Below are 14,360 nucleotides of genomic sequence, written 5' to 3'. Positions count from 1 at the left end.
CTGTCATTGTCTCCTCTCCTTAAATACTCCTGCCGCCCCTCACTGGAACGTGAGACTGGTGTGGCACACAGGTGGACCTCATTCACCATTTATCTTTCCGGCCTCGCTCTGCCCAGACGCCGCTCGGCCCCACCCTGCTCACCACAACATACATCCAACTCGTCACCAAAGTACCACGCTACAAAGTTTTCAGCTCTTATATGCACAGTCAATACATCAAACGCAATCTTCCGATGCGTGCTGCCATTTGTTTACATTAGTAGTGGTTGTCATTCATCAAACAAACAGCTACTCAAAGAGTCTTTTCAAGCACATAATATTTTTATTTTATGTAACAAACAGCCTAATTGTCACCAAAGTACCACGATAACAGTTCACACCTTGTATATGCACAGCCATCATATCTAAACGCGATCATCCCATGCACGCTGCCACGTCTAGTTATGCAGATGTGGTTTTCATTCACACAACTCAAACAGTCTTTTCAGGCAAGTTTGTTTTCTGAAACAGACAGCCAAACTATCACAAAAGTTGCATACTCAAAGTGATAACATGCTGATCGAGCGTGATTATCCGATGCATGCAGTCAAGTCTGTTTACATTAGCGCTTGTCACACATACACACACACACACACACACAATATCTGAGAAGTCAAACAGTGCATATAGGCAAACCGGACTGCTGATATTATTTGTTCACTTGTTTTTTACAGCTATAAAAATGAAGTACAGCAGACATAACCCATTTGTTCACATGTTTACTATATTATATACAGTATTTTGTTTTTTTGTTTTTTATGACAAGAAATCACAAATTTAAATAAAATAAAAAAAATACTACTACATTCTGCCCCCCTCTACCGGCTCTGCAGTGTCATGTGCAAAAATAACTCACTCCAGGGGGCACTTCAGGGGAATTTAGACACTACTCATGAAAAGGTTAATATTGATTTTGTATCTCCATAAAATGTGTAATTTCTCCATAAAACAGTTTAACCACAAATAGAACTTGGTTTAAATAAATGTGACTGGTGAGCACACATTGGCTGTGAAGGAAAACACTCACTCCTTAATTCATTCTCTTTAGTGAATGCTACAGAATAGGGAGCTATGTCAGACTGTTCTGAAAGGAACTAACCAGTTGATTACAGTCACCTGTGATTGGTCAATGACACGCTGCAGCCGCGAAAAGATAATTTCAAAAAAATCTTTTACAGTGTGTGCCGCAAACATATCAGCATGAAAATGCGATATAATTTTTGTGAACGGGCTTGACAAGCGGAGGCATCTCTGTTTAGCCGCCTGGCGCTTCTTTCCCTATTGCAAAATTAATAGGGAACTCACGTTACCACATTCCATGTTTCATGTTTTCACAAATCAGGCTTTATCTAATACAAGTGAATTTGCATGAACCCAGACTGCGTGTTTGCTGGAAATAGCCGTTAAAAGTGAAGCGCGCTTATTTTTCACCTTCCCGACAGGAAAACAAACTGCTGTGAAAATTCACAAATCAGACTGGTCAAGATGAGAGTGGTTTCAGTCTTCTCGGTGTTCAACTTTTGGAGCTATTTGGATTAGAAAATGAAGAGTCGTTAAATTTAAATGACCGACTGTGGAGTGGAGGATGATGTCATACGAATTCACAAATCATGAAGAATAAAATGCAACATTATTTACATGTCTACCACAGCGCATAGCGGATTTATATCTAGCTGAAGCCTGAATTTCAAATCGCAAACTACCTTTACTGTGGTCTTTACATGCTACTAATACAGAGTTTTTCATTCTATGACCCTGCTCCATTAAAACCTGGATCATATACATCGTAATATTTAGATAGAGAATCATAATTGAATCTAAGCATTGTCAGAGCGAATCAGCACACCCCTATTGAAAACGTCTTTTTTACAGTCATTTTAGGTTTTAGGGTTTGTTGACAGTACATCGTCAAGGCAACGAAGTTGTAAAAGTGGCTATAACTTTGCACACAATAGGTTAGTAAGTTATTTTATCACACTAAAATCATGGTAATATGCAAATTGTTAACGTCTTGTGGCTATACTTTTAAAAAAGTGAGTATTTTAATGTTAAAAAATTGTCCCCCATTCACTTCCATTGTAAGTGCCTCACTGTAACCCAGATTTTTGTCAAGTCAAAATAAATATTTGTGGTAATCAATATCATGCCACAAATGCTGTCGATTGCCCTTAACTTGTATTAAACCCGGAATAATCCTTTAAGGAAAGAAAAAAAATACAAAATACAATTTCAATATATAAAACACACACATTTTGAGTGTGTTTGTTTTATTATGTAGTTTTGCTATTTTTACTGGAAACAAGACAAAAAATACTGATTAAGAGAAAAATATTTTGCAGTGTCCCTGAGATCAGCAAAATGGCAATGGTGCTGTTAGCTAAGGTGTTTGACTGTCAACAAATTAGTCTTCTGGCAACCAAACTGGATAAACAAAATCATTCAAAGTTAACTTATTGATGTATAATATTTGCTTGAAAGTTCATATTTTTCATTATATGTATGTGTTGTTAATCCTCTCCCAGGGTGTTACCATGTTCGCGTGATGCGTGATGTCCCACTTGGCGAAATCAGAGCCGTGGATTTCTGAAGTTTCAAAAATGGCTTTAATTGGTGTTCAGTTTTAATTTTTTTCTAAGTAGGAAGTTGGAAAGTATGGCTTTTCAAGTTGAATGGAACACAGCATGACAGTTATAGTTGGTTTCAATAGATTTTGATGTTAGCATGTTGCTAAGCTAACAATTTGAAACTCCAAGCCCAAAAAAAATCGTAGCACACAAAATATTGGGTAATTAATTAAGATGAAACAATTTTCCATTGATACTTTTCAGTACTGCAAAAATATACTTCACTGTGCTCATTGTGATGCATTCTGGGTTTTGTATTCCTTCACAAAAAAAATCTAGACTTCTGGCAAACTAGCCACAAACTAAATAGCCACTCATTATTTTCACATGCAAGTGAGCTTGTGATTCGCTGTAAATGTTTGCCAGAAGTTTGCAACTCTTCACTGGTAGTAGTGAAGCTGTAGCGTACCTTTGGCAACAATAGACAATTTGCCACAAGTTAATTTCCATATGAAAATAATCAGTGGCGAATTTGCGGAAAGTATGCAGAAAATAATAGTGCAGAACTCACCTGTCCCAGATCTTCACATTCCTGCAGTTGTTGCTGCAGCAGCCTGCTGATATCAAAGCTGTGAAGAAAAATGTAGAATGTTTGTGAAACAGAGAATAGTCTGCCAATTTCGTTATAATAACAGCTCATTTCACTTTCTTAAAGCATGTTCTTGGTTTTATCGTGCACAATTTATGAATAACTTGCTCCAGGTATTACAGCCCTGCTTGCTGATTTCACTTGGAAATATGTCACATTACGAAAGTAAAATGGGTTATGGACAATGTTTCATGTTGACTTTTACAGGAAGTGTTACAGTAGTGGTTTAAAGGAAGCACTGGCTCCAGACATAATTTATTCCCCAGCCTCACAGTGCTTGAGCAGTTATTTCTCTTTTTAAATGTCATAAGGTTTAGTAGCACTCCAGGGACCAAAAGGCAGACCTTCCTATTTACCTGCTTTACTGAGCCTGGCACCAACATTTTCTCCTGCGTGCCTGCCGACACTAACCAACTGTGAACCTGTCTGCTTTTCCCATATGCCATCCCATCAAACCAGATACACACACAGATAGGCATACATGGTGACAGTCTTTCCCAGAGAAACTGAAGGGTGAAGGGTATAATCTGTCAGAGTAAAAGCATAGATGCTATTTCACAGTGTTGCGTCTACATTCTCAGGGGAAAATTAAATAAACAGTTGCACCACTTTTACGCACAAGATTTCAGCATCTTTTTCACTAACAACCTGGAATCCAGTTAAACCCGGTGCAATCTGTGCTTTATAGATATAGTGCTGTGCCAGGCATACATAAATGAAGTCATAAGATGGGTTTCCATCAATGAATTTTTATGCAATATTGGGTTGGGTTAGTACAACAACAACAAAATGCTAGATGGAAACACCAAAACAGAAAGTAATTTATTTCATTGAACAAAAAAGCCACAGTGGTATCCCCAGTGACTACGACGTAACTTTAGTGCCAGTTTCCCCGGAAGTAACAATTTTGTTCTCTTCAACATAGGGATGGAAACATTGCGTTATTCGCAAGTTGATTTTGTAATATTATGTTTTTTTGCACAAAAAAATAAATAAAAATAAAAATCATAACTATTGTCATTCTTCATGCCTCCTGTCTTTGTAAAGTAGTCTTGTTATACAGTAGATGCAATTTTTTTACAATGGTCTGCACAATTTGCCTGCCGAAATTAAGATTATTTTACATTAGCATAATTTTTTTTAACCTCCTGAGACCCCCACGTGACTGCTGTGTGCATTTTCCATTTCCTTTTTTGATTTGTAACTAGTAGCACCTGTTAAACAAGCAATATATATATATATATATATATATATATATATATATATATATATATATATTTTTTTTTTTTTTTTTTTTTTTCTATAGCAAATAGTTATCCTAAAAATTGATGTCCACATATGTGGACAGCAGGACTAAGTTGTGAAATTTTAAGTAATACCAAGCTATAGAAAGTCATGTTTTTTTCATCAAATAGTTTATGATGTGTCCAGGAGTGTTGGTTATTCATGTTTTTGAGACGCTACTGACATTACAGCTGATTTTTTTACAGAGCTGAATTAATAATTCTTATTAAAAGTAATGGCCAGCATCATGAAATCACTGCCAACCATTTTTAAATAAAATTTTGCTATGTACTGATTATCATTATCCCTTGTCTGCCAAACATGTTGAGCGGTCCAAACATCATCTGCAATCTGAAACTTAACTTTTGGTCAGATTTTAGGAGTGAATGCACTTCTTAGAAAGCTATAGGATGCACCTTTTCTCCCTTGCTCTCTATTTAGTGAATGACTTAACCTCCAGTATGCTGTCTGTCTGCACTGTTCTCAGAACAGTTAGAAATGCATTTTATTTTCATCCTAACTCCATATAAAGCCTCTGAAAGTTTAATTTTTCAGCTTTAGCATGAATACATTTATTCTCAATGTGAAGATGCATAGTAAATATATAGGAATGCCTTTACTAATGTTAATGAATAGAACCGTATTGTACAGTGATTTAAAAAATAAAACAATAACACAGTTTATATTCAAATAAAGCGAATTGACCCACAGATGTGTTAATGTTGTATTCAAAATAAATATAATGTTTTTTCAACTTTTGAGGGAATGCGGTCCTAATTTCCACATATGTGGATGTGGCTGTCTCCTGACTCCTCCATTGCCCACGAATCAAGAGCTTTCACAGTGGTGCCGAAACCCGGGATTGGAGGAGTACGGCATTATGGAGTCCTCACCGTTGGGCGAAGTCTTCAAAACCCTCGCCAGTATCCAGCAGACTCAACACCAGGCCCTCATGGACGTACGCCTGGAGTAGGAACAACGTTTCCATGTGCTGCTCCAGGCACAAGCGGAGGACCGGCAGGTGCTCCGGAGCCTGATCACCAGAGAGGAGGCTGGCCCTGTAACCTCCTCGGAACCCACCCCACCCGAAGCCCTAATGAAGATGGGGCTGGACGATGACCCGGAGGCCTTTCTGGACCTCTTTGAGAAGACAGCGGAGGTCTGGAAGTGGCCTCCTGACCAGAGGCCAGCCCGTCTATAGCCCGCCGTCAACCTCCTCAATTATCAGCATCTAAAGAAGGCCATTCAGCAACGGGTTGGTCGTAGCCCCGAACAAAGCCATCAGCTCTTTCGGTTGCTGAGTTTCGGGAAGCACGCTGCCTGTTCGCTTTTACTCAGAAGCTCCGGGATGCCTGCCGGAAATGGTTGCTGGCGGAGGGAACCCGTGGCGTCGTGGATGTAGCCGACCTGGTGGTACTGGAGCAGTTCGTCAGCCAGCTTCTGCGAGGAATGTCCGAGTGGGTCCAGTGCCACCGCCCGGCGTCACTGGAGGAGGCCATCCAGCTGGCAGAGGACTACATGGTGGCATTTGCACCAGTGTTTATCACCCGCAAACCGACGGGTTGGTCGAACGATTTAATAAGACCTTGAAAAACAGGATTCGTAAGTTTGTACACGAAGATGCTAAAAATTGGAATAAGTGGCTTGAACCCCTGTTGTTTGCGGTACGAGATGTCCCGCAAGCCTCCACAGGGTTTTCCCCATTCAAGCTACTGTATGGGCATCGGCCGCGTGGTGTGCTCGACATCATATGGGAAGCTTGGGAGGAAGGAACTTTGAATAGCAAAAACCAAATTCAACGTTTTTGACCTTGGAGAAAAACTCCACACTTTGGGGCAGGTAACACAGGAGAATTTGCTCCAAGCACTAGAACGTCAACACTGACTGTATGACAGGGGCACTCGACTACGGGAATTCACACAGAGAGATAAAGTGCTTGTATTCCTGCCCACTTCGAGCTCCAAATTACTCGCCAAGTGGCAAGGACCCTTTGAGGTCACACGATGAGTTGGAGATCTCGATTATGAGGTTAAGCGAACGGATATGATAGGGGCACGTCAAATCTACCACCTCAACCTCCTCAAACCATGGAGGGAGGCAGTGCCTGTAGCCTTGGCGACAGTAGTTCTGGAGAGGGCGGATCTCAGGCCGGAGGTGACTCCCAAACCAAGTTCATTCACCCTAGCGGAGACTACCACTCACTGTCACAGCTTACAGACATTGATGCTAATCCAGTGCCGTGAATTGACGGGTTACTCGATCGGTTGGGCACGGCTCAATTTTACTCGACACTGGACTTAACAAAGGGTTATTGGCAGATCTCTTTAACTCCAATATGCTGAGAAAAAAACGTCTTTTTCTACACCGTTCAGATTACACCAATTCGTGACATTTCCATTCGGTTTGTTCGGAGCCCCTGCTACATTTCAGCACCTTATAGACAAGATCCACAGACCGCACACAGCATATGCCGCCACATATCTGGAGGATATTATCATTTATAGTAATGACTGGCAGCAGTATATGTAACATCTGAGGGCTGTCCTGACAGCACTGCGGCAGGCGGGACTCACGGCCAACCCGAAGAAGTGAGCAATTGGGCAAGTGGAAGTTAGGTATCTGGGGTTCCACTTGGGTCACGGGCAGGTGCGTCCACAGGTTAACAAAACCACAGTGATCGCAGCCTGCCCGGCACCAAGACCAAAAAGCAGGTAAGGCAGTTTTTGGGGTTGGCTGGCTACTACCGGAGATTTGTGCCTAGCTATTCTGATGTCACCAGCCCACTGACTGACCTTACTAAAAAGGGGGCTCCCGATCCGGTCCAGTGGACAGAGTCGTGCCAACAGGCTTTCCTTAAGATAAAGTCCACACTTTGTGGGGGGGCCACTTTTACATGCACCTGACTTCTCTCTCCCCTTTATTTTGCAGACTGATGCATCTGACAGGGGGCTGGGCACAGTGCTGTCACAGGAGGTGGGAGGGGAGGAATGGCCAGTGCTATTTATTAGTCACAAGCTCTTCTTCAGGGAGACAAAGTATAGTACCATCGAGAAGGAGTGTCTTGCGATTAAGTGGGCTGTTCTTACCTTCCGCTACTACCTGCTGGGGAGGGCCTTCACCCTCTGTTCCGATCACGCTCCTCTGCAGTGGCTCCACCACATGAAGGATACTAACGCGTGGATCACCCGTTGGTATCTGACTCTTCAGCCCTTTAAATTCGAGGTGGTCCACAGACCAGGGGCGCAGATGGTTGTGGCTGACTTTCTCTCCAGAAATGGGGGGGGGAGTAGGCAGGCCAAATGTTTCCCCGGCCTCAGTCGCGTTGGGGGTATGTGGCATGGGGGGCGTGGTCATGTGTCGGTCTGCGGGAGAGGGAGAGCGGTAATGATCGTCACCTGGGTTATGATTACTCTAACACCTGTCTCTGATTATAGTGATGGTGGAGGGAGATCTGAAAAGGCACGCCAGGGCGCCAGAGCGGGGAGAGAGAGTACCAGGGACGAGCTGCAAGCAGAGCTACAATATTGTCCCCTTTTTGAGTTGGCTATAAGCCGTGTCAGTGTGACCCTGTATAAAAATAAAGAGACTGAACTTAACTGTTCGCTGTCTCCTGACTCCTCCATTGCCCACGAATCACAAGCTTTCACAGTGGACTTCATCTTTCAGCGCACTGATGTGCACAAAATGAATGGATTTTTTAAAGCGGCATATGACACGAAACTAGAGACGCTACTCTTTACAACCAAACAGGTTACAATAAAAAAACTTAAAGAGGTTTCTTTCCAGAGGCACTTTTGTTGGTTCTGAGCCAGTAGTAGCGCTTCCTGGAAATCAACGTCATGCTGTTGTGTCACGTGATGCAGTGCCACAGAAGTTTAACCCTTAAGTGACAGTGAAGAGTCTCGCGAACAGTATTAAGTCGTTTTTAATTCATTTAAATTATGCCTTGCATATAGCGAAGCCAAAATACAACATCCACACATGTGGACGTGGGGTCGCACAAGGTTAAAAGATAAATTATGTTCATTTTTATTGATCATGGCAGCAGTCATTCATCAAAAGACGATCAAATGATGAAGACAAGGTCAGTGTATGACAGCTTAACATGATAACATGGAAAGTCAGCATGCTGTTTCCGAGAGTTCTGGTAGCCTAGGATCAGCCCCATTTACCTTCCTCTGTGCTGCAACTGGAAGCATGTCGTGTCAGAAGTGTGGGAGTGAAAACCAAAAAGTAATCGTGTTCACATCATCACTGATGAGTGCAATTCAGTGGATGCAATTTTCCTTCTAACATTACATTTTTACTCCACTGATAGTTAAGTTTAGGCTTAGCGTTTGGGTTGGGGGTACAGTTCATAAAATATGCATTCCTCTTCACTGTATTAAAGCCTGTATGGCTGAAAACAACTTGCTTCACAACTCATTTTTGGCGCCCCTCCGTGGACACTTCACCCAGAAAATAGAACTCACACGTGCCCATACACCCAACAAAACTTACCGCTTTGGCCACTGGGGGCAGTGTTTCGGATTTCGGAAAGCACAGATCGCTGTTTTTTTGGCCGTGTTTGTGCTGTTACCTAATTTGGGATACTTGATTGGCACAATTCCTTTAGTTTATCAAGTGCTAAATCAAAGTGTGCACATTAACTATCAGTGGGCACAGTTCAGTCTTGTGAATTCCCCCATAGACTGTTCCAACTAGGAAAAAATTTATCAGGCAACATGTATACGAGCACCTTTTATTGGCAGACTAATCAGAGGTTAGCCAGCTTTCCAGCACTCTCAAGTCATGTTCAAGTCATTGGATATTCATTCAGATTAGAGTGATGACACATTAATGGCTTGCATCCATTAAGCCTGCATCAATAGTGCTGGACATTTCATTCACTGATCCAGCATACTGCTTCTGTTTTTTCATCTTGATTCATCTCATTATCACATTTGATGCAGGCGTGCACATGCAGTCAGCCATTAAAGATTCATGCCAGTCAGTGGACTTCTAAAAAAGATTTTAGAAGGCTTTAACAGACATGCTAGCCTGTTTATCTGCCTTTCACAATGTGCACGCAGATTAAACATGAAACAATGTGGGAACAAAAGAGAGATTTGAAACAGCAGGTTTAAGTGTCGTCTCCTCAGATGCTCAAAGAATGATCAAGGATAAGCATCCGATCAATATTTGGTGATGAAACAAATTCAAAAACAAGCATTCCCAATATTACTCATACAAGACAGAGACATGGATTAACAAACCTTGTCTCGTAGAATCATGTTAATATTCCTACATTTTTTCAAAATTATTTTTACATGGCTCATTGTAAGTATCGTGACAGTTTCCTGGTGAAATGAACTCTAGAGATGTTACAACAACAATTACTTTTATGCACTTTCACACAAATCACGTGAACGACAACAGATTATCAGTATATAAATACATACTTTTCTCTCTGTTCCTCACATAATGCTATCTTATGACATCCAAACAATTTAACTATAGTGCATGACTCATGCATATTCAACAACATTTACAACCCTGTTCAAATACAATCAAATTGCAAAGTAGCTCAACTGATAGAGCATTGCTCTTGCTGCGATGGAAAACCAGGATACAAGTCCTGAAGAGAACGTGAGTTGACACCTGAGCCAAAAGTGCCACAGAAGCACCACAAAATGACATGATTGCTTCAGCAATTGACCCTTCGCTAAGCTCTGCCCCTCTTAGTTACATTTGCTTGCTCTGACAAACTCTGCAGAACTCCCCATTGGAATGAATAGGAGACTGCCGTGAACTATGCGGTTTCAGGCAAAATATTCTCATAAACGAGATGGATAATATTTTAACATGGGCTGGTATGAAGAGTGACACTGTAATACAAATTTATGTGAGGTTTTGTGTAAAATAAATAGTTAAATTACACAGTAATTTGATTAAAAACTGTGGAGACTGTGAATCAGAATCAAGGCAAACGATTATTACAGTCACTTGAAAAGAGAAAAACTTAATTAAATAGCGATTATACATCTAATAACAGCGTAAGTGAACAGAGCTGTTTATGTGTTCATAACACACTCATTTTAATGCTGTGAACTGTTTATTTACTATCGCTTTTACTATGATTATAATCAATACATAAATGAATTAACGTTCAGTTTTTAGCTTTAATTTACCTTGGAGCAAAGGTAGGTGTCACTGGAGATGTTATATGTTTATTTGGGAATGAGAGCTGGCACAGTTTAATCCATAACATGCTCTTCTCTGGATTTATTTAAAGATTATTTTAAGAAAAGAAAGGAAAAACACTGCGTGTATTCTCTCAGGGTAACTCGTGTCACCATTACAAAAGACCCGGCAACAATGTGTTTGACATTTTTTTATTATTATTTTGATAAAATCCCACTTAAAAGTACTCAAACACACATTATTTCCATAGACTCTCATTGGAAAATAGCTAACACGTGTCAGAGTAATGGCGGCAGGATTGGACAGAAACGTTTTTAAGGGGGGGCTTAGTGAAGGGTCAACTGCGTTTTTAATCTCACATTTGCTTATATGACACTATCGGTTAGGTTTTGGTTTAAAGCTGAAGTATGTAACTTTTTCTGTGTTAAAATATTTTCTTCTATCCCAGCTTAAAATGCAGAGACAACTAAAAGTAAACCATTCATAGGTTAATTTCTCAAAAACTGTACGTATTCTTTCTCTATGGTGCTTTGAAAATTCCTGTGTTTGTTTAGAGTGCCCCGCTTAGACCCGCCCCAACAACATTACACAACCAATGGCGTGAGTTGGAGGCGGGACTATGTCTTTTGAAAACAAAATTTATTTTTGAAATTCCATTTGGTGGCACAGAAACTACATACTTCAGCTTTAAGGTTTAGGGTTGGGAGGTAGGTAGGTTTTGTTGTTCTGTTTGAGAGAAAATTTAACTCACTTTTAGAGCCACTCAGTGGACATTTCAGATTGGAACTGCTGCGATATGTGTAAACCGGCAAGTAATATAATTTTGCAACCTTTAAAAAATATTATACTAAGCTTCTGAAGAGACGGGTAAACCAGCCCCTTTACTTCACAGTACTGTAATATCCTAAGTATGCATTTTGCTCTTGAGCTTGAATATTGAAATTGCATTGTGTAGGCTTTTAAGACCTCATGTAGCTATTAGCCTAGTAGCCTATAGCCATCAATCTGCACTGAGAGCTCTTGTTCATGTGGGTACACTAAATTCTTAGATTTGTCACATGCATGATGCAGTCCATCCTGAGAGGCAGTGCGAAGGCAGAGATCTGTGATCTTATATTGATTCATGTTCAAAAGTTCTGTAAGGATGAACATCTCTGTCTCTTTCTCTCTAACAGACACAAACACATCTACTGTGCCACTCATGCAGAACGAATTACACATGTTTCCATTCATGTAAAACAGGGATTACATGAGAATGCCCTATATTTTCAGAGATCAAAGGAATGCTTAAGCTCTGTGGTGATGGAGGAGGGAATCTAGTTGCTTTCCTATGAATTATGCAGAAAAAAATATAATATAATAAATAAAGTTATAAATAGACTGGCGTCAGTAAACATCCTTGTGATGTAAGCTTTCTCACTACAGCTATGCACATTTTAATGCTCACCACTTTAAGACAAGGACATCTGCCTGCATCATATTTGTAGTGTAATTTTATTATAAAAGGGATCATTTCAAGTAGGTTTATACTCTGTTATAAAACACTGATCTTGGGCTCTATTTTCATTAGTGTGCAAAGCGCAACGCTATGCACAACGACCATGCACTATGTCTTTTCCAATTTTCGTGAAAGCGCTAATTCTAAGTGCAATTTTTGTGCCAATGCAAAGCACAAGTGGCAGTTGGTGGGAGTGTTTGCGCTATCTGTGAGTGTATGCGCGCAAACTGTGGGTATATTGTATGTTGATGTAGCGCAAAGCGCAATTTGTTATTTTCCTGAGAAATAGGTAATTGCGCTAAGATGTTTCAAAAGTAGGTTTGTTTTCAGCGCAAAGTCCAAACTCAGTTCCTGCTTTGCAGTCTGGAGATTCCACCAGCAGGTGGTAATAAAGTCCATGTCCAAATTCTGAAAATCTAGTAGAACATCAAATTATGTCCCTGAAGATCAGAGTTGTTGCTGTCTTTTTATGAGATAGGACATGGTTTATTTTTCAATTATTATCATTATGTTTATATTTAAAATTGAATTTATGATCTACTTTGTATTGGTATTTTTCCACATGTTGTCAGAGTGATTTTTAAGTCACTGCAAAGTACATCCGTACATCCAAATCCTTATGAGAATAACATTTTCGAAGCATATAAAAGGAGCGTGTCCATATTTCTATCATTCTGATTCATTGCATACAGTCCATTTACACTATCAACATCTTATGAATGTGCTGTCTTTGTTTATATCGCTGGTGTTAGACAGGGAATGGACTATGTGATAGGATGCAGATGGTGCAATAACGGGAGAAGAACCTCTGATTTACATTGCACTTGACCCAGCCCATTAGCACGTTGTGCACGCGATTTCAACAAACCCACATGCGCCTAGACTTTGTGCATTCTTGCACGAAAATACCAAAATTTTATGGACATGCCCATTGACTTTGCGCTTATGACTTATGGCACAATGCTGCGCTTAGCACTAGCACTCTTAAAATAGGGCCCCCTGTCTTAGTTTGTCATTTGATCAACATCTGCATCAATAACAATGACATATGAGGTTCTACTTGTGTTATAAAACACTTAAAAGACCCCATGAAATCAAAATAGTAATTTTATTGCTTTTAGTGCATATGTGATAGCTTTGTCCTAAAAGTCCAAATCTGTATCTCTTTTTTTATTATGCGGAACAAAGAATTTTAAAGGATGTACCGTTCACTGATTTCCATACAATGGCTGTTAATAGTGACTCAATAAAAAGTTTACAAGCAGAAAAAAAGTTTCATAAAAGCAGTTCATGCGACTCATGTGTATGTCATATTTCAGATCTTCTGAAGGCACACAACAGGCTTTGGTGAGAAACAACCCATGAGAGAAGCTAGTTTATGTATTTGCGACGGAACTTGCATTGTTCATGCAAGAACTGTTTTTGCTTTAGTGAGGTTTAAGCACAAGCCATTGTGAACGAGCTTCTCTCATGCACTCATGAACACGCAAATGTGGAAGTCAAGGTTTTTCATTGTACAATAATTAAAATTTCTTATATAAATGATAAAATCTTATACCTTCAGATGACTTGGAATATGACGCTTCCATGATCTTTTGGGTCCTTTTCAAAGCTTTAAAGTCACGTTTAACTGCAAATGTATTGAAAAAAATGTTTTCCCTTTTGTTTTCCGCATAAGAAAGAAAGTCATACAGGTTTGGAACAACATGAGGGTGAAGAAATGATAGCAGAATATACAATTTTGGGGGAACTTTAAAGAGTAAAACCTTTTTTAATGGAAAACAAATGACATAGTCCTCTTTTAAAGCAACACATGTGGGGACAGAGCAGCAAAGCAGAGTTTTTCATAGAAACTCTCCTTCCTTTCATAATGCCATGACTCAACATCCTGCAACTGAGCCCATCTTTAGGGGACCCATGACTAAGAGCTCACTGTAATATTCTTTCCCAGGGAAACAAAAATGCTCAAATATAGTACACAGGGTAAGAATTATTCCATATTTTCTCACTTGCCAGATCCTGTATTATTTTTTTTATTTTTTTTAATCTACATAACATGCCACTGCTCAAATTGAAACCTTTTCATATATTTAGTGCTGCTAGGGTAGACCACAAACATTGTTGCATTAATTTCACATTCTGA

The 14,360-nt window shown here is 40.0% G+C and overlaps 1 protein-coding gene across 1 annotated transcript in view; it reads right to left on the bottom strand.

The window, feature by feature from the left end:
• The window catches only part of LOC127449179 (coiled-coil domain-containing protein 85A-like), a 31,910-nt gene that overhangs the window by 2,372 nt on the left and 15,178 nt on the right, over positions 1-14,360 (bottom strand). The window contains exon 3 of the mRNA XM_051712424.1: positions 3,175-3,232. Within this exon, the coding sequence (XP_051568384.1) occupies positions 3,175-3,232 (58 nt within the window). The remainder of the gene's footprint in view (positions 1-3,174; positions 3,233-14,360) is intronic.

This window comes from Myxocyprinus asiaticus, chromosome 12, assembly GCF_019703515.2.
Source record: "Myxocyprinus asiaticus isolate MX2 ecotype Aquarium Trade chromosome 12, UBuf_Myxa_2, whole genome shotgun sequence".
NCBI classification, from domain to species: Eukaryota; Metazoa; Chordata; class Actinopteri; order Cypriniformes; family Catostomidae; genus Myxocyprinus; species Myxocyprinus asiaticus.
The sequence above is the reverse complement of the archived record's forward strand: the minus strand, read 5'-3'. Positions and strand labels throughout refer to the sequence as shown.